This window comes from Pelophylax lessonae, assembly GCF_965119305.1.
Source record: "Pelophylax lessonae genome assembly, chromosome: 5".
In the NCBI taxonomy this organism is placed as follows: Eukaryota; Metazoa; Chordata; class Amphibia; order Anura; family Ranidae; genus Pelophylax; species Pelophylax lessonae.
The window spans coordinates 357,550,364-357,570,211 of record NC_138772.1 but is presented as its reverse complement, the minus strand read 5'-3'; the positions used below and the strand labels follow the sequence as shown (position 1 = coordinate 357,570,211).

The window sequence follows — 19,848 nt, the reverse complement described above, 5'->3', positions numbered from 1 at the left end:
GCCGGGGACGAAACGACCTGGAACGCCATGAGTCGCAGCGAACCCCTTGGCTGGCAGCACCCCCACTTCGGGTGGGAGGCAGTCTGCCCGGAGCAGAGCCTACCCGGTCCATGGTATGGTGAGTAACAGTGCCCCCCTTGCTCCTGCTGGGGATAATGGGAATGTGCCTCCCAAGAGATCCTGCTGGTCTGTCTGGTGCCTGGTCTGTGTGTCATTCCCTGTCCCTGTGGGGGCTGTGTGTCTGAAGTGCTCGGGGGGGGTGACATGGTACCTTGGGACCATGTGTCGGTTCCTAGCCGTATGGTGCGCCGTGGGCGCCGCCATCTTAGGTGCGGGCAATGGAATTTTTTCCACATAGACTTGTATGGAGCAGCCATTTTCTCTGCAGCTTCCTACTGTTTTGTATGGGCATCCATCTTTGTGTAGCCCTGTTGCTATACTTGGCAGTGTATCCCTATCAGGCGACATCACTTCCTGTGTAGTAATTTCATGCTGCTGAGCCGAGGTCACTTCCTGCTTCTCTCTCCATGCTGTGGAAGATTCAGAAGGCTGTGTGTCTGAGGTGGTAAAGTATTTAGGGTCCCTGCAGGCATATCCTTGCACATTCTGCTATCAGTTTGGTTTAAAGGGGCTCCCTGCAGACCGATGCGATCAGTGATGGATACCGCGATCGGCGTTCTTAAAGCTACAGTACTACGTTTTTTGCAAATTGCACTAGATGTCCCAAACTGGAATTTCACCCTCAGACCCACTCTGTGCAGCTTCAGGACAGGCTGAATCGCAGTCAATGGCGGCGATTTCAGTTGCCCTGGAAAGCCTGAATTAGTTGAGTTGATTTAGTCATGAAAAAGGTTGATAGCCGTAAACTGCCGCTGCCTTCTCCATCTGTTGAGTTGCCCTCTGATTCAGAGGCTGATGTGGTTGCCCCAGATGCTCCACTTCCTGAGGGGTCGCTGTCCTCGCAGTCAGATGGTGAAGAAACCTGTCTTCATCAGCTGCAGCGCGGGAACGTGCTTTGGTGGAATCCCTGATTATTTCAGTGCGGGATACTTTAAAATTGGTTGACGAGCCCACGCCGGCAGGGACATGGGTAGCTTTTGGCTCCCAGAAGTCTCCAAAAGCTGAAAGGGTTTTCCATTGTCCCGACACTTTCATGATATTATGAATGATCAATAGCGGCACATTAAGTACGTGTTAGTGGTACCAAAACGCTTTAAATGCCGGTATCCTTTTGCTGAAAAAGTTTCCAACCGTTGGACATTGCCACCTAAAGTGAACCATCCTGTTTCCAGATTAAACAAATCTACTCTTGTGCCTTTGGAGGATTCCCCAGTTTTTACGGATCCAGTGGACAGGTGGGTGGAATCCCTTTCCCGCCATCTTCACATGCTGGCGGGTTCCATTTTGAATTTGTTTTTGTGTCTTGTGTCTGTGCTAGTCTCACAGACAGTGATGGAATGGATTAGTGGTTTTTGCGGGAGTCTTTGGACCCCGAGACTGTTCCTCCGGAACAGCTGGAACTATTGAACCAGGTGATCCAGGCTCTGGTGTTCCTGTGTGATGCGTCTATGGATGCGGTTCCCCTGGTGGCCAGGGTCTCGGCCGTGGGCATTGTTTTAGGATGCATGGTCTGTTTGAAGAGCTTGTCCGCTGACCAATCTTCTAAAAAAAAGCCTTAGCTGATCTCCCCTTTCTGGGAGACAGGTTGTTTGGCGACTCATTAGATGAGTTGATCAAGGGCCTGACGGGCGGGAAGAGTACTCTTCTTCCTCAATCCTCCCTCAATCCTCCAAGGGTAAGACACCCCATCCTAAGCGGGGTCCCTCCTTTACTGCTGATAAACATATTTTTTGTGCTTCCGAGGCACAAGAAAAAGGTAAGCCATTCAGAACTTCTGGAGGTGCTAAGAAACCCTGGGGCAAGTCCAAGGCCGGTCAGTCTGGTGCTGCGGACAAGTCCTCTTCAGCATGAAGGGGAGCCCTCACGCATCTTAGGGGTGGGGGGACGTCTGTGCTTCTTTCAGGAACCCTGGACTTCCTTTATTCAGGACGAATGGGTACAAGATCGAATTCTGGTCCCAGCCAGGGGACAGGTTTTTTCAGTCAAATCTTCACCTGTCTCTGGAGAATTTGAAGGATCTGTGGGAGGCTGTGCAAGATCTTCTGGCTCAAGGGGTGATTGTGCCAGTTCCCCAATAAGAACACTCTCAAGGTTTCTATTCAAACCTGTTCACCGTGCCCAGAAAGGAGGGCAAGGTGCATCCAATCCTGGACCTCAAGGCTCTGAACCGCTTTGTGCGGGTGCAGAATTCTGATTTGAGTCCATTCAATCAGTGGTGGTGTCTTTAAATCACTGGGATTTTCTGGCTTCCATCAATCTCAAAGCTGCGTATCTCCATGTCCCCATATTCGAGGGACATAAGCAATTCCCCTGCTTCACGGTGGCAGAGGAGCACTTTCAATTCTTGGCTTTACCCTTTGGTCTCACCTCGGCTCCCAGAGTTTTTACCAAGGTCCTAACCCCTGTGCTGGCCTTGTTGCGTCAACGAGGTATCCATTGTGGGGTATCTGGATGATCTCCTGTTGCTAGCGGTTTCCCATTCAGATCTGCTGGAAAACATCTCCATCACAATTTAGACCCTTCAGGACTTCGGGTGGATGATCAATGTCACCAAATTTGCCCTGACTCTGTCTGTGCAGGTCACCTATCTGGGGCTGATCCTCGATTCTGCTCTGGCAAGGGTCTTCCTTCCTTTGGACAAGCTTCAGAAGTTGCAAAGAGCGGTCCAATTGCTGATGGAGGCCGATCAGTCCTCCTTGCGGGCTTGCATGAGGGCCCTGGGTCTGATGGTCTAGACCTTCGAAGCAGTCTTATTTGCTCATTCTCACACGAGACAGCTGCAGAAAGAGATTCTGTCACAATGGAACAGAGATCCTCGTCATTGGACCAGAAGATTCGGTTGAGCCATCTCACAAAGTCGGCTCTCTCTTGGTGGATCCAGTCACCTGTCCTGTGCCATGGCAAGTCCTTCCTGCCAGTGTTTTGGACAGTGGTCACCACGGACGCCAGCCTATCAGGCTGGGGAAGCTCTGTGCTCAGGGGACTTGGGCGTCAGAAGAGTCTTCCTTGCTGATCAATATTCTGGAGCTGAGAGCAATCAAGCTCTGCCTGCTTCACTGGACGAGTCAGCTACACGGCTCTCTGGTTCGGGTCCAGTCAGACAATGCTACAGCTGTGGCCTACATTAATCACCCAGGGGGCACCATGAGTGCCCTGCAGCCAAGGAGGTGGCCGAGATTCTGGTATGGGCGGAACACAATGGTCCGGCTCTTTCCGCAGTCCACATCCCGGGTGTGGAGAATAGGCAAGGGGATTACCTGTCGTCATCAGGTGTTGGATTAGGAGGAGTGATCCCTGCATCCAGAGGTGTTTAATCTCCTGTGTGTCCGGTGGGGGACCCTGGACGTGGATCTGTTTGCGTCTCCCCTCAACAGGAAAGTTCAGAGGTTTGTGGCCAGGTCTCAGGATCCTCTGGCCGATGCCACAGATGCTCTGGTGGCTCCTTGGAGTCAGTATCGCCTGATCTATGCCTTTCCTCCACTAGTTCTCCTGCCAAGGTTCTTCGCAGAGTGGTGATGGAAGGCATTCCGGTCATTCTGATGGCACCAGAGTGGCCTTGGCGGCCTTGGTATGCAGAGCTGGTAAAAATGGTTGTGGATCCTCCATGGCATCTTCCTTTTGCGGGAAGATCTACAATCTCAAGGACCAATCTTATATCCTGCTTTACAGTCACTGGCTTTAATGGCTTGGCTGTTGAAAGCAGGGTGTTGAGGGATAGAGGTCTTTCTGATTCGGTCATTCCTACCCTTTTGAAGGCCAGGAAGTCGACATCTAGGAAGATCTATCATCGTACATGGAAAGCGTACATTTCTTGATGTGAATCGCTGCAGCTGCACCCGCGCTTGTTTTTCTATAGCTAGGGTTTTGGCTATTTTATAAAAAGGGGTTGAGCAGCGCTTGGCGTTGGGCACTACTTCGCTATTTACTTCCAATGTCCATTGGCTACTCATAGTTTGATTCGCACCTTCGTTCAGGGGGTGCATCATCTGGCCCCTCTGAGGAGATCCCCGTTACCGCTATGGGATCCTAATCTGGTTTTGTCTGTTCTTCGAAAGCCTCCTTTTGAGAATATTGGGGAGATTTCTCTGCTTTCTTTGTCGCAGAAGGTTGCCTTCCTAGTGGCTATCACTTCTGCCCGCAGAGTCTCTGACTTGGCAGCATTGTCCTGTCGTTCGCCTTATTTGGTGGTCCACAAGGATAAAGTGGACCTCCGACCTAATCTGTCCTTTCTTCCTAAGGTGGGGTCAGATTTTCACCTGAATGAAGACATTGTGTTGCCTTCCTTATGTCCTAAGCCTAAACATCACAAGGAAGTTGCTTTGCACTCTCTGGATGTGGTTCGGGTGATAAGGGTTTATCTGAAGGTTACTGAGTACTTCAGGAAGTCGAACTCTCTCTTTGTCCTTCCGGGCGGTCCTCGCAAAGGTTTGGCTGCATCCGCTGCGACCCTTTCAAGATGGATGAGGCAGACAGTTGTTTAGGCTTATTCGATCAAGGGTCAGGTTCCTCCTTTCCCTGTGAAGGCACATTCTACTAGAGCGCTGAGTGCCTCTTGGGCTTTTCGCCATCAGGCCTCTGTTGTACAAGTTTGTAAGGCAGCGACTTGGTCGTCTGTGCACACCTTTACCAAATTTTCCAAGGTAGATTTGTTGGCTTCTTCGGATGCCTCTTTTGGCCGCAAGGTTTTGCAGGCTGCTGTTTCATAAGAGAATGTTTGTACTTCTTTTCTGGGTTTTTTATCTGGGTGAGCTCCTTTTGTTTTGTTGAGCTCCATGTTGCCCGGTTGGCTACGTTTAGCCTTTTGGAGTTGTCGTTACTGTCTGGTAGAGTTTTCCCACCCCTCATGCCTTTACAGATTTGGGACGTCCCATTCAGCTCATGGAGATGAGGCTGTGTCTGTCGAGGGACGATAGAGAAAAAAATGATTTTTGTAAGATCTAACTGTAAAATCTTTTTTTTCTCTGGTGTCCATCAACAGACGCAGCACCCTCCCCTCTTTTTGGGGTTGGTTCTATTGTCTTCACTGCTTTTAAACTAAACTGATGTGCTGGGTTGTGCAGTAGGGGTTTATTCCCGGGAGGGACAGCCCCCTGGGCGTGTATATTCAAATTTTTCTGCCTAGACTACTCCTGATGGGAGGAGCAAAAACCCACTCAGCTCATGGAGATGAGGCTGCGTCTGTCAATGGACATCAGAGAAAAAGATTTTGCGGTAAGATCTTACAAAAATCTTATTTTTTTTATCAGTTTAGGCCAATTTGCATTTTGCTACATATTTTTGGTAAAAAAACCCCCAAAAAGCCTATTTTAATTGGTTTGCGCAAAAGTTATAGCGTTTACAAACTACGGGATAGATTTTTGGACTTTTTATTTATTTATTTATTTATTTATTTATTAGTAATGGCGGCGATCAGCAATTTTTAGTGGGACTGCGACATTACAGCAGACAGATTGGACCCCTAACCTAACTGACATTTTTGACACTTTTTGGGGACCAGTGACATTAATACAGTAATCAGTGCTAAATAATATGCTAATAATATGTTACTGAATAAATTACACTGGGGGTGATCGAGAGGTAAAGCGTACTCCTAAATGGGCTTTCTAACTGTGGGGGGGGGAGGGCTCTGTGACAGGCACAGAGAGATCGGTGTTTCAGCTTAGCTGAAACACACAATCTCTGTGCCTGTGTGACAGAAGAGCCGCCTGCTTTATTTACATAGACAGGCGGCTCTTCTGTCAGTTTCCATGAAGATTGCGGGAGGCCGGCGGCCATCGAGCCTCCAACTCCTGCAGTCTGTGTCTAATTACAGTGGGAGCGCGTCTCTGGCGGCGCAGAGACCGCGTACACATAATCACGTACATGTATGTGATTATACGCAGCCGAGCCGCCCTGCCAGAGTAAATCTGAATGGGGCAGTCAGCAAGTGGTTAAACTCACAAACGACCTACTAACAGCAAACACCAATGGACACTATTCTGTACTACTCCTCCTGGACCTCTCTCCTCCTGCTTCCTTTGATACAGTAGACCACCTCCTCCTCCTCAAAAAACTCCTCTCCCTTGGCCTCTGTACTTCGCTGGTTCTAATCCTACTTATCCCAACGCACCTTCAGTGCTACTTACAACTCTACTACCTCCTTTCCTCTTCCTTTCTCTGTCGGGGTCCCCCAAGGTTCTGTTCTTGGACCGCTCCTTTTCTCCATCTACACCTCCTCCCTGGGTCAGCTGATTGCCTCCCATGGCTTTCAATATCATCTCTACGCTGATGACAAATCTATCTCTCTATCCCTCAGCTCACTCCATCAGTCTCCTCACGCATCACCAGCTTACTAACAGACATAACAGCCTGGATGTCCCATCACTTCCTCAAACTCAGCCTATCCAAAACAGAGCTTATGATATTTCCTACCCCACATTCCTCTTCCCCTGATTTCTCTGTCAACATCAATGGCGCAACTATCAACCCCTCCACCCATGCCAAGGTCCTAGGTATAATCCTGGACTCTGAACTATCCTTTCGTTCACACATCCAGTCACTGTCCAAAGCTTGCTGCCTCAACCTCCGCAGCATCTCCAAGATATTCCCCTTCTTAACCAATGATACCACAAAGCTTCTAATCCACTCCCTGGTCATCTCTCATCTCGATTACTGCAACTCCCTTCTCATTGGCTTAACTTTAAAAAGGCTATCCCCCCTTCAGTCCATCATGAACACTGCTGACAGGCTCATCCACCTTGCAAACCGCTCTGTGTCTGCTACCCCTCTTTGCCAATCACTCCATTGGCTGCCACTCAACCAAAAAATGTAATTCAAGGTACTAACCATAACTTACAAAGCAATCCATAACTTGGCGCCCAGCTACATCACTAATCTGGTTTTAAAATACCAAGCAACTCATTCTCTTTGTTCCTCCCTGGACCTCCTGCTCTCCAGCTACCTTGTAACCTCTTCCCATGCTCACCTCCAGGACTTCTCCTGAGCCTCTCCCATCCTCTGAAATGCTCTACCCCTATCTGTCTGACTGTCTCCTACTTTGTCCACTTTCAGACAATCCCTGAAAACACATCTCTTCAGAGAAACCTATCTAGCAACCATCCAACAACTGTATTTTTTTCTCCATCAGCACATCCCCCACAGTTATTACCTCTTGTATCTCTTACCTCCCTCTTAGATCGTAAGCTCTAATGAGCAGGGCCCTATGATTCCTACTGTATTAAAGTGTATTGTATTTTTACTGTCTACCCTCAAGTTATAAAGCGCTGCACTATTTAATAATATTAATAACTTAACCAACACTTTTGTATCAGCAATAATAAAAGAAACAGCAGCTAGCACAATACACTGGTTATGACAAATAACAATATAAAGTTCAAATGCAGCGCTTCAAATAAAGTCCATATAAGAAAATTCAATAAAGGTCAAGATAAAGAGTCCAGGGGTGTAAAGTTCAAATCAGGGTGCCAGACAAGATCCTCCACTGACCATACACAACACACTGACCCTTACCCTCTAAGATGGACCACTGCTGTCATAATGGTCAAATGCTTATTGTGTGATTTGACAGGGATCACACGGCCTATAATCTGGATCAGTTGTTCCTGATGTAAGGAGCTCATCCACACCATAAGTTTGGGCATATAGGGATCAAAAGAAATCAGCAGGAGAACCTCATAGCATAGTAGGAATGATCCACATTTATTTTCAATAACAAAATAGCACTCCCCAAATGAACAGCATATAACGCCTGTAAGCCGCAATGTACTGGGAATGTTTCAAACCCACAAAAAGGAGTTCCTTGCCACCAATTGCCCCACTTCCTACCCTGCCCTGCCCTGCCCTGCCCCTAATTCTTCCCCTAAACACGCCCTCATAAATGATCTCATGAAATTACACTGGTAAATGTTTTATGCAGAATTAAGTTACAAAAATAAATATTTACAACAACAACAACTTTATCAATGCCCATGAATGCAGCCTATCCGTCCCCATCAATGCAGCTTATCAGTGCCCAACAGTGTAGTCTCATCAGTGCAGTCTCACTAATGCCCATCAATGCAGCTTAATCAGTGCCCATCAGTGCTCTCCTCTTTCTCTCCTCTCCCTTCCCCACAGTTTCCCTGCCCAAATCACAGAATCGGCTCCCATTCTACCTTGCCTGACGGTGGTGCCTACTCCCCCCGCCCCCCCTAATACAGCTCCTTACTCGCCCTGAGATAATTTGTACTCGCTAAATGCGAGCAGGCGAGTAGAAACTCTGACAGCAGGGAGACTCAGAATACAATGATAAACACTGCCAGCCAAAGCCTGCGGCTCTGATTGTGCGGAAATTTTCCAACAGACTGGCTGTACAGAAGTTGATCGTAAGAATAACTTCTCTACATCCAGCCTAACTGTACATGGATCAAAATTTGGACAGTTCCTGCTGAATCGCCTGGATTTTGATCTATGTAGGTTTGGTTTAAGACACTGAACCCTTAAAGTAGAACTGTGGGCAAAACTTTTTTTTTTTTTTTTTTTATTCTTTCATTTTGATAGAGTAAGGGAAGGTTATAACTCCTGTCAGATTGTTTTTCGCCATCTGTGTCCCATTGCGGAGATTACCCTTCACTTCCTATCCCATAGCCAAACAGGAAGTGAGAGGAAACCCTGCAAATTTAAGGGAATTCCTTGGGAAACCCCAGGTCACCAGAACTAGCGTCTCCATTGGAAGATTTCCCCTCCATTACTTTTCTGGGGACAATCCAAAATTTGTCTTTTACTTTCACTTTCAATGATCATAGTAAACAGGACAAATAGAGAGGGTGAATTGCCCCTAATGAGGACACAGACAGCAATAAAAACTGACAGGTGGTCTAATCCCTCTCTACTCTATCCAAAACTAAAAAAAGAAAAATTGTTACCTTTTAGTTTTACTTTAATGACAAAATTAAATAAGGTTTAAAAGGTTGCATAGTGGAGACCTTGTGATGTCAGTTTTCAGGCAGTGCTTTTAAAAGTTTAGGATGGACAACATACTCACTACAAAATAGATTTAAATACATTTTAAGATTCAGGAGTCTGACCCTGATCCGACATATGTATCATTGTAAAGACCACTGATAATCTGGAGCCCATTCCTAATCTCACTTTGCCACCAACCTCCCCAGTTTTTCATTGGAGGCTGCCCCTTCTCGGAAAATCCTATGCACATGCCGACATTCTTTAACTTGGCATATACCTGGAGCTAGGTTCATACCTTCACATCCTGTGCGGCAGTGCTCAAGTCCGGCGATGGTTTTGCTCAGGCATCAAACACTGTATTTTGGAAGGCAAGGGGACAGATGCCTGGACATTCTGGCTTTCCAGGGGTCTCCTGCAGTGCATGTGGGAGATAGCTACTACTTTGAAGGTAAAAGTGGGTGCCTTTATAGTCCTTCTTTATGATATCTGGGTCAATTTGCTATAATAATTGTGCAGGTTTTCTGATTTTGTCTCATTTAGTTTTAGCTGTGTTCCTTTAAGCTGTTGTGTAACATTTCAATACGTAAGCAGCAAAGTAAAAATTGCATCAGGGGTTCATTAGTCAGGAGGAGGACAGGGTGTTAGGAAGAGAAAGAGAATGTCAATTTAGAGATTCACAAGGATAAGGTGGTGCTTTGCCCCTGTCCGTCGTTCCTTCCCAAGGTCATCCCTGACTTTCATGTGAATGAAGACATTGTGTTGCCTTCTCTTTGTCCCAGGCCTAAACATCCGAAGGAAATTGCCTTGGATGTGGTTTGAGCAATTAGGGTGTACCTGGCAGCTACGGAGTCTTTCAGGAAGTCAGACTCTCTATTTGTGCTCACGGATTGACCTCGCGAAGGGTTTTCTGTTTGTCCTGATTCTCTTTGAGGTTGTATTGTTTTTTTCAGGTGGGCTCCAGTTGTTTTGGTTGAGCCCTGGTCGGCGGGTTGACTAATGTTTAGCCTTGGGAATTTTTTGCTATTAACAAACCCTCATGTTTGACACTGCTTTGGGATGTCCCAATGGTCAAGAATGACACGAGCTGTGTCCATCAATGAACGAAAGAGACAATGGGATTTTTGACTTAACGTAAAATCCATTTCTCTAATGTTCATTGATGGACACAGCACCCATCCCTCTGTGGAGTTATAATTCTCCTGACACTGCTTGTAACAAAACTGAGTGGTTATAGCAGAGAGGGAGTATACCCCCTGGGACTGCCCTTGGGTGTAGCCAGAATTGTTTTATGCCTAGTGTCCTACTCCTATAGGGGGCAGTATATCCCAATGGTCAAAAATGACAGGAGCTGTGTCCGTCAATGAACACCAGAGAAATGGATTTTACCGTAAGTCAAAAATCCAATTTTTTTTTTTTTTTTTTTTTTAGAAAGACTGTACATTCATCTGACTATTGGGTTTATTAAGTGAATATTTAAAAAAAAAAGAGTAATATTCTTTGGTGAGAATTACAGATCCAAAAATATATGAGTGGCATACCTTGCTGAGTGCATGTTGTTTTCTAATTTAGTGATTTCATTGTTTCCAATGAACCTCTAATTTTCATTATGCATAAAATGTCTACAATATGCTTGCAAAAATTGTTATCTGCTTTATGCAGCCCTACAGATGCCTTAGATTAAGTAACTACCTTTTCTCCACAACCACAGATAAAACTCTGTACCTATGCCAAAGATGGATCATTTAATTGTGATTTCTTAATTATTCATGTGATTGCTTTAGAGCAAAAATAAACACATCTCCTATAGCAATGCATCTCAGTTGTTACTGTTTCTTTAACCAACTTGTCTAGGACTAAAAAAGTCTGTGCAGTGCCTACAATAAAATAGCATGTAATAAAAGTAACAAATACTGGTCATCTGCTTGGTTTTGTTCCTTTGGGTTCTGTGGACAGGAAAAGACAAGATTTAGGATGTCACTGCAGATACAGCTTCAGGAAGCAATAAGTACATATGAGAGGAAAAAAACTGCACCATCGTGCTATTCATTATTGACTTTTACATGTCAATAATTAACAGCTCATCAGTGCATTTCTGCAAATATGGCTTATGTTCCTAAACAAGGGAGTATCTTCAGATAATTGGAACCTATTGAACTCTGTTCATCTTGTGCTGCATATAGATCTTTCTTTTGTATACGCATTACTGCTGCAGCTTGACAGGACTGGCTGCTTTTTTAATCATCAACTATGAATTAAGTGCAGTTCTGTTGTCCTGTGCAGTTATAATTCATGTGACATTAAAATATAGCACACCACTGAAAAGAATGAATGGCTTGCAGTAGATTATAATACAGGTTTGGTATCCACTTAGCTTATGGGTATATCTATCTATCTATCTATCTATCTATCTATCTATCTATCTATCTATCTATCTATCTATCTATCTATCTATCTATCTATCTATTTCTCTCTCTCTCTCTCTCTCTCTCTCTCTCTCTCTCTATATATATATATATATATATATATATATATATATATATATATATATATATATATATGTATGTGTGTGTGTGTGTGTGTATGTATATATATATTATTTTTTATATATATAAATATATGCATAAAACAATATATTGATGTCATAGAAGAGAGGCTTGTTTTTAACATGAATTGTTAAGACACGGTCAATTTGGTTTGTTTGCAGCCTAACTGGTAAAAGTGCTGATAAATGTTTGTGTTGTGTGATTCACTTACCCTTCTACCATAGAACTTATACTAAAATCTTACTTTGGTGTTTAATGTTTGGCTAGACAGTGATCACCTTGATAGCTACTTTTGCTGTTATTTCTCTTGTATTGTTACGATTTCTTTGTAAAACCAATTAAGATTTCTGTATCAGCATTTTAAATTCCCAAAAATATGTTCATGATCTTTTATTTTGTAGCTGTTGTGACTGGCTAATAAATGTGTGCAGAAGAAGAAAGGAACTGAGAGCACGAACGGTATGGCTGGGATGCCCAGAAAAATGTGAAGAGAAATATCCTAAAAATGCTATAAAAAATCAGAAGTACAACATCTTTACATTTATACCCGGGGTAAGATTGCTAATTCTGCAGTGTTATAATTGTATAATTATGCATTACAAGCATAGCAAGCATTAGGCTTCTACAGTATTTTAGAAATTCGAATAATGTTATCAGTTCTTTAACCAGTATTATTATTTTAAATAATTTGTGTATTTGTCTGTTTTTTAGGAGGTAGACAAACATTAGAAACCATTTTCTTGGAAGCTTATATTTAGAAAGGTAATGAAAGCTTATGGAGAGCAAGTTCTTTTTTAAAGCTAGTTTATAGGTTGTTTTTCCAGGATTTTTAAAAGCTAGAAACTACCAAATTGAATGCTAAATAAATTGGTAAAGTTGTTGGTTTTAAAAATGCTCAAAGCCGAAGGTTTTTTTTGTTTTTTTTATCCGCATCAGGGACAGCACCTACCATGACCAAAGAGTCTCCCGTGTTCTGGTGGCTGCTGTGTTATATTAAAATATTAAAAGAGAAGTTTGGGATTTAACAATTATACTCACCTAGGTGGATGCAGCATTGATCCGATGCTGCATCTGCCCCTCACCGTCTCTGCACTGAGAACTGAGCTATCAAACACCACTGATCGCTGAGTTCTCATCCTTTGCTCTTTGAGTCAGTGGCTGAGCCAGGTGCTGGTGCAGGCATCTGGGACCGTTTTCTGAGCCTGGACCGGCTGAGTGACGTCAGCCGACAGCGGGTCACAGGAGTGCTGAATGAATTTCTATCCTGTGATCCATAGGAGAAGTATGGCCAAAAAAGCTTAGACCATACTTCTCCTTTAACTACTCTGCCCCCAGATACCCCTGCAGCAGTATTCCGGTTCTGCATGTCTAAAATGAGCAGCTGCAGCTGTGACAGGCACTCGTCAAGTGCCTACTATGCCTGCCCTTTCTGTTTATGTGCTTCAATTACAGAAGCTTTACTATCAGTTCCCTCAATGAATAGCTCTCTCTGAATAGAGGGGGTGGGCCATTTATTCATCTGCCCATTCTCCAGTGGTAGACCTCTTGTATTCCTTGTGTATTTTCAACAGTTCCTGGGCTTTACAAACACAATCTACATTATGCATTATGCAGTTCTACAGGCAGAGGATTTGGTTGTTATTTTTTTAGTTGTAGTAACCCCTGCCATTTTGTCTCTAACATTTCTCATGGTGCAAGTTGAAACCGGGCACAAAGGAACTGCAGCAAAAGTTTAGGCATACTTCCTCTGCTGAAGGTTTGCAACACACTTAAAATGCTTCCCCTGAGCTGGAGCAGGACCCTATTTTAGCACTGGTCTCTGCTTGTGATCATGCACACAAGTGGCCTATCTGAGCAAGGCAAATTTTTCTTTAACTAATTTCTTAGTTCACAGCCTTAATACAGCCATCGCTACTCAGAGTTTACAAGCCCCAGTTCCCTTCTCCTTTCCCACCTTCTCTACCTTAGTCAAATGTGAATCTACCTGCTGTAGAAGCAGTAGAAACAGGGACAGTGGAGAGGATCTAGGGTAAGTTATAGAGGAGGCTGCAGAAGATTTTCTTCCCACAAAATGCTTGGCAGTGTAGACATGATTACTTTTGCTGTATGCAAAAGCCTCAGCATAGATACACTTGAGCCTCCTTCATCTTCCCATGCCCCTTTGGGTACTAAGAGACCTGCTAAGTCTAAAACAGTCATGAACAGTTGGAATGGGCTATTTATGACGATTGAACTCCTCCGAAAATCATTGCTGAATTTTATCCAGTGTAAAAAAAAAAAAAAAAAATTGCTAAAAAGTGGACTGTAGTAGTAGACCCTGCAGTCTCAATCTTAAAATAAAAATGTAAATCTCATTTTACAAAAATGGTAAAAATAGGAGTACATTTATGGCACCTTTTTGTGCCACGATGAAGTGACTCCTGTGCGCATACGCAGTAGTGATGTCACTGGGGCCCAACCATTCAAGTGGATGAACAGAACAAACCTGGAAGAAAAACTAGGAGAAGATGGAATCACCTGGGACAGGTAAATTTGCATATATGCTAATATGCTATGCATACTAGCACATTATGCCATAAACCTCCTGGTGGCCCTTTTAAAAATATGTAAATAGTGGAATTTAATTCCACTTTAAGCAAAACATCCTACAGTGCCTATAGAAAATGATCCTTCATTTCAGGATTCTCTTTTCTCTTCTAAATTTTCTTTTCACCTGCAGGCCTAGCTCTGCAGCTGCTGTTGCTGCAATCTCCATTTGTTAATCTACTAATTGGGCTTCAGAAATGAACACTCAACAGGATCCTGTATTCTAGGAGTTCTGGCAAAACACTTACAAACATTGCCTTCTTCCTGCTTTCCTGTATAGAATAAGCCAAGACACACATTTCCACAATGCTCTCATTTCTGTCCATATGCACAGAATCCTAAGGCTAAAAGCCTGGACAGCTGGAGCTGCCTGTAAAAGAGGCCTCACCGGTGTGCCCTTTGAAAAAAGGTGTCTCTTTTATGATGCACTTGACATGTTCATTAAGGAGGTCACTGGAGATAAGTTGGTCTGGTTGGTCGCGATCTGCGTTTGAGTGGGTCACGCTGAGCCGGAAATCACTGGGAGTGGGCTCGCTTAAATTGTGCTGTGCGAGTCTGCGCAAATTACAGCGAGCCAGAGCAGTCAAATCACGATGGATTCAGGACCCCGCCCGCGCAGTTTACGGAGGCTGGTCTGGATTTCCCACGAGAAGGATACTTGCATCAGTGAGTACGTATGCGGGCAGAGACGGCAGCCTCTGTGTCATAGGAGGACTACGTGGCCCGGTGGTGTCAGGGGTTCATGGCAGCTTCTCTGACCCCAGAGGATCTGAAGGAGAAGAGCCAGGACACCAAGACCAGCATAGAGCTCCTCATCATGGAGACTCTGGGTGATGTGTGCTGGGCCCTGGAGAGGGCAAACAGGGGCTTCACCTTCACTGTGGACCGCTAGGAGAGGAAGGAGGGTGAGTGCCATATAGCCTGCTGATCACTGTCCTAGTGTGGTTGATTTCTGTCCTCTGCCTGCCTTATACTGTCTATGAGGGTGCTGATTACTTACAACTCTGCTTATATGTCACACATGCCACAGGTTTCTGACCCCTCACTTAGGACATGGTAGACACACATGAGTAAATACTTTAATAAATGGAAATACTTAACATGTTTTTAGTGACTGTGGTGTTGAAACATGACCGGACAAAGGATTTTGAGCTGTTTGGGCATTCAAAGTGTTTCTTTAATATGCCAAGAAAAAAGCACTAAGCAGTTTTGTTAATGTTGAAAATAAAACAAAACCTTTCCTGACCACTGACTTTTATTTAACTGATTTAAATGTGAAAATTGGGGTAGATCAGTATTTTGACTTGATTTGTGACTTGACCAAAATAAATGACTTGACTTGACTTGCTTGACTTCTAGCCCGGACTCGACTTGACTTGCTTGATTTTCGCCACAGTAACTTGGGACTTGCTTGAGACTTGCAGGTTAAGACTTGAGACTTGCTTGTGACTTGCACATGTGTGACTTACTCCCATGTCTGACTTTATGTATGGCACACTTATTAATGGCTACCATGCCCTGATGTATTTAATTTTTTGTGTCTTTCCTAGATTTGAATCATTAAACCTTTTCTTTATAAATATATATCTCGATTAAAAGTCTAGTTATCTATTCTTATGCAGGATTTTTGTAATAAGTGTTTCTCTCATTATTATTTTTTTAATATCTACCTTAGTAATGCACGCTTTACAATATTTAATTACAAGCAAGTGGGTTCCGAAAAATAACTGTACTTAGAAGTGAGTCTCGGCCCAAAAAAGTTTGGGAAGCCTTGATCTAGAGGAAGAGCTCCTTATCTCTCTCTTCAGGCTTCATCTTCAAAGCCAAAACACATGAAGTCTGCCACAAAGCCTTCTCCACAATGAAGTTTGCTCTGGGTTCCAGACATCCTAGGCCTATGGGTTCCATGAGTGGTTTCAAAGGGTACAAAATATATATATATATATATATATATATATATATATATATATATATATATATATATATATATAATTTTTTTTTTTTTTTTTTCAGAAAGAAAAATGTTTATCTGTTTTTTTCCAAATTAGAAGTGAAAAAACAGGTAACATACAGTGGACATTACACAAGGTCAACAGTGGCCCAGTCCATAGAAAAAAAAAAACAAATCAAGAAGGCTCAATAAATGTTGAAACACAGCAGTATCAAGGGGATCTTACAGGGTAATTGTCATAATAACATATTGAGACTCTAGCCCAACCCGATGAGACATCCAGTGACAGAACAATTCATAGTGGCTGGGCCTTTTCATCAAAGAGCCTGAATAGTCATCCACTAAATGAAAAGAGAGAACAAAAGGAAAAGGGTGAAAAAAAAGGGGAAAACGGAGAAAGAAAATAGGCAGTTGTAAATTTTAAAGTTCTGTGCTCACCACTCCTGGAAACAGAGGGTGTCGTTTAAACGTCTAGGTAGAAAAAACAGGGACCTCACAGGGGGTCCTCCCACAGGTACCAAGGCTCCCATACGGCTCTATAGCTCTCCAGCTTATCGGAGAGACTAGCTGTTAGTGACTCCATAAGTTCCATGTCTTTAATCCTGGCATACAACTCGATAGGGATGGGTAAAGTTTGTCTTTTCCAGTAAAGAGGCCACCAAGCATCTAGCAGCCATTAGAATATGACATGCCAACTTCTTGGCACTCAAAGATTTTAGAGTGGAGGGGGAGATCTGCATTGAGTAGTCACTGGAGAAGGTCCTGGACTAGCTGCCAGTATGGTAGTATCAGCAGGCACTGCCAACAGATGTGCAACAAAGCGCCTTGAAATTTACAGGATCGCCAACAGCAATCTGAAGTGGAGGGATATATGGCGTGAAGACGAGACGGAGTCAAATACCAAAAAGAATACGATTTTATTTGGGGTTTCCTTATAAAGGTTACAAATTGAACTCTTAGCAGCTTAGGACCATACAATCTGCCACTTCTCTAAGGGTAGTTCTTCCCCAACTGCTTGTACTCACCTGAGCATGTACCTATTAGGGATCGACCGATATGCACTTTCCCCGATATATCGGAATTGGCCCTGGCGGTTACTGATATTGCCGTGACGTCATTGCGTATGTTGCGCCACGCTCCTCCGCGCACTCTGGGACAGCTCCTGCCTCTTAGGCCGCCTCCCTCAGCCTCGTCTGGACTCTGGAATCGGGATGCATGCATGCACAACAGTGTGTTTGTGTAACAGCTGCCGCGGCCACAAGCCAGTTGAGTCTCTGTAGTACTGTATTGGAGTCGGGACCGGGAATGTCAGACAGTGATTCAGTTGCTCATTCAGTGACAGTCACTAAGTGCACAGTTTAACACAGCCGCCATGGCCACATACAGGCCTGTACCAGCCAGCCACAGGCCCTGCCTGACTGTACCAGCTAGCCAGCCACCGGCCCTAGGCCTGTACCAGCCAGCCACCCTCCACACAGGGTGTCAGCCAGCCACCACAGGGTGCCAGACAGACAGCCAGCCACCCACCACAGGCCAGGGTGCCAGCCAGCCACCCACCACAGGGTGCAAGCCACAAAGGGCCAGGGTGCCAGCCAGCCACCCACCCACCAAAGGGTGCCAGCCAGCCACCACAGGGTGCCATCCAGCCACCCATCTGACCACAGGGTGACAGCCACCCACCACAGGGTGGCAGCCAGCCACCCACCACAGGGTGGCAGCCAGTCACCCACCACAGGGTGGCAGCCAGCCACCCACCACAGGCCAGGGTGCCAGCCAGCCACCCACCCATCAAAGGGTGCCAGCCAGCCAGCCACCAAAGGGTGCCCGCCAGCCACCCACCACAGGGTGCCAGCCAGCTAGCCAGCCATCCACCACGGGGCGCCAGCCAGCCACCCACCACGGGGCGCCAGCCAGCCACCCACCACAGGGTGCCCGCCAGCCAAACACCAAAGGGTGCCAGCCAGCCACCCACCAAAGGGTGCCAGCCACTCATCACCACAGGGTGCCATCCAGACAGTTTTTTTAAGCCTAATATTCAATTTCAGTAGTGTCTTTCAAATGTCAATGGAGATGGATGCAGATCTGCTTGGTTGTTCAACAGTGTTTGTTAGTTGTTTCCTGTCTGCCGTGTGCTTGATCTACCGTTCTGTGCTCCGACTTTGGCTTGTCTCTGACTACTCCTGTTTGCCTGTGACCCTGACCTTTGGCCTGTTTCTTGGTTACCCTCATCTGCCTGTTGTCCCAACCTCGGCTTACCCATCACTATCCCTTGTGTCCTGAGTGGCTGCTTCCCCTCTCTCCCTACGGAGCTTGACCCGGGGGACCCCAGGGGCCGCCACCTGGGCCCAGCTGCAGCCAAGTCCATCCTCACCACTAGAGGCTCTGGTGAACACCTGCTGGGTCTTAGACTCCACGCCCTGGGGAATCTTGGGCTCACGTTCTTGTCCATCCGCAGCAGTCAGCTACTGGGTTCACTACCTTGCGGTGTACCCCTGCCTCCAAGAGGGTGCAGTCGTCACCTTGGCCACAGGTGACCTGACAATGGGCAAACCAAAGGGTGAGCAGTAACTAGGAGTGCCGCAGCTCAGACATAGGGGTCGGAAAGAAACATTTCCCCCACTCCCCCATGCCAAAAGCCGCAGCAACCTGAAATAAAATCTCAAGGAGGCATACATTAAGGAGCCATTAATAGCAACACAATGTGAACCCACTAAGGATGAACTGTAGCATAAAAGAGACCAAGCTACAGGAAATAAACCTTCCTACCTAAAAGGTAACTCAGAGGTAGATCATAAATAGAATGTTAGTCTCTCAGGTGGGTTTCAGGTTCTTGCGAGGAGAGTCAGAAAATCTTGGACGCTTCTTAGGGGACACCTTCTGCCACAGGACAGGAGATGGGGGGATGGGGGATGAGATCCCAGCTGGGCAGCTCCAGGATAGGGTTATCCAGGATTTTACAGAATGTACGTATGCCCTCTGGCACCCAGAGAACCGCCGACTTATCGTTGCGAGAAACTGAGAGACTTAATGGGAAGCCCCATTGAAAGAATGAGGTTAGCTTCACGTAGGGCATGAAGGAGTGGCTAAAGTAGCCTCCGCTTCTGGAGTTTGATCCAGCAAAAATCCAGAAATAGTTGTATTGGAGATCCTTCATAAAAAATCAGTACATTCTGCTTTCACTTTGTCCCACTGCCATTTGGCCTAACCTCAAACCTCAGAGTATTTATAAAGGTACTTGCTTTCCTAAAAACTCAGGGCTTTCAAGTCATACCATATGGTATTTGAACAACCTTCTCCTGAAGGATTCATCTTCATCTAAACTATCTACAGAAGTCCAAATGTGTATCTAGATTTTTGTAGGCCTTTGGCTGGGTATTCAGCCTTCAAAAGTTTGCTCCTTGGCTCTCCCTTCTCCCAAAACACACAGGTCTCATTCTAGACATGGCCCAAGCAAAGATTTCCATTCAGGCTGCTGAGAACTTGCCTTCCTTCAGATTCCATGCTTGGACATTAAAGTGGAGTTCAACCCATTTTAATACGTTTTTAGATGTACGTAATCCCCTTTAACTACCTCCCACCCGGGCCATAGTACATATACGGCCGGGCGGGAGTCTCGTCCTTCTGAATGGACGTTCCGGAACGTCCTTCAGAAGGAGAGAGATCGCGCTGCCGCGGGCACGCGCAGCGGCGCGATCTCGATGTGCC

The 19,848-nt window shown here is 45.3% G+C and overlaps 1 protein-coding gene across 2 annotated transcripts in view; it reads left to right on the top strand.

The window, feature by feature from the left end:
• The window catches only part of ATP9B (ATPase phospholipid transporting 9B (putative)), a 578,806-nt gene that overhangs the window by 71,867 nt on the left and 487,091 nt on the right, over positions 1-19,848 (top strand). For both annotated transcript variants that reach the window (XM_082258664.1, XM_082258663.1), the window contains exon 3: positions 12,008-12,158. In XM_082258664.1, coding sequence (XP_082114790.1) covers positions 12,008-12,158 — 151 coding nt within the window. The remainder of the gene's footprint in view (positions 1-12,007; positions 12,159-19,848) is intronic.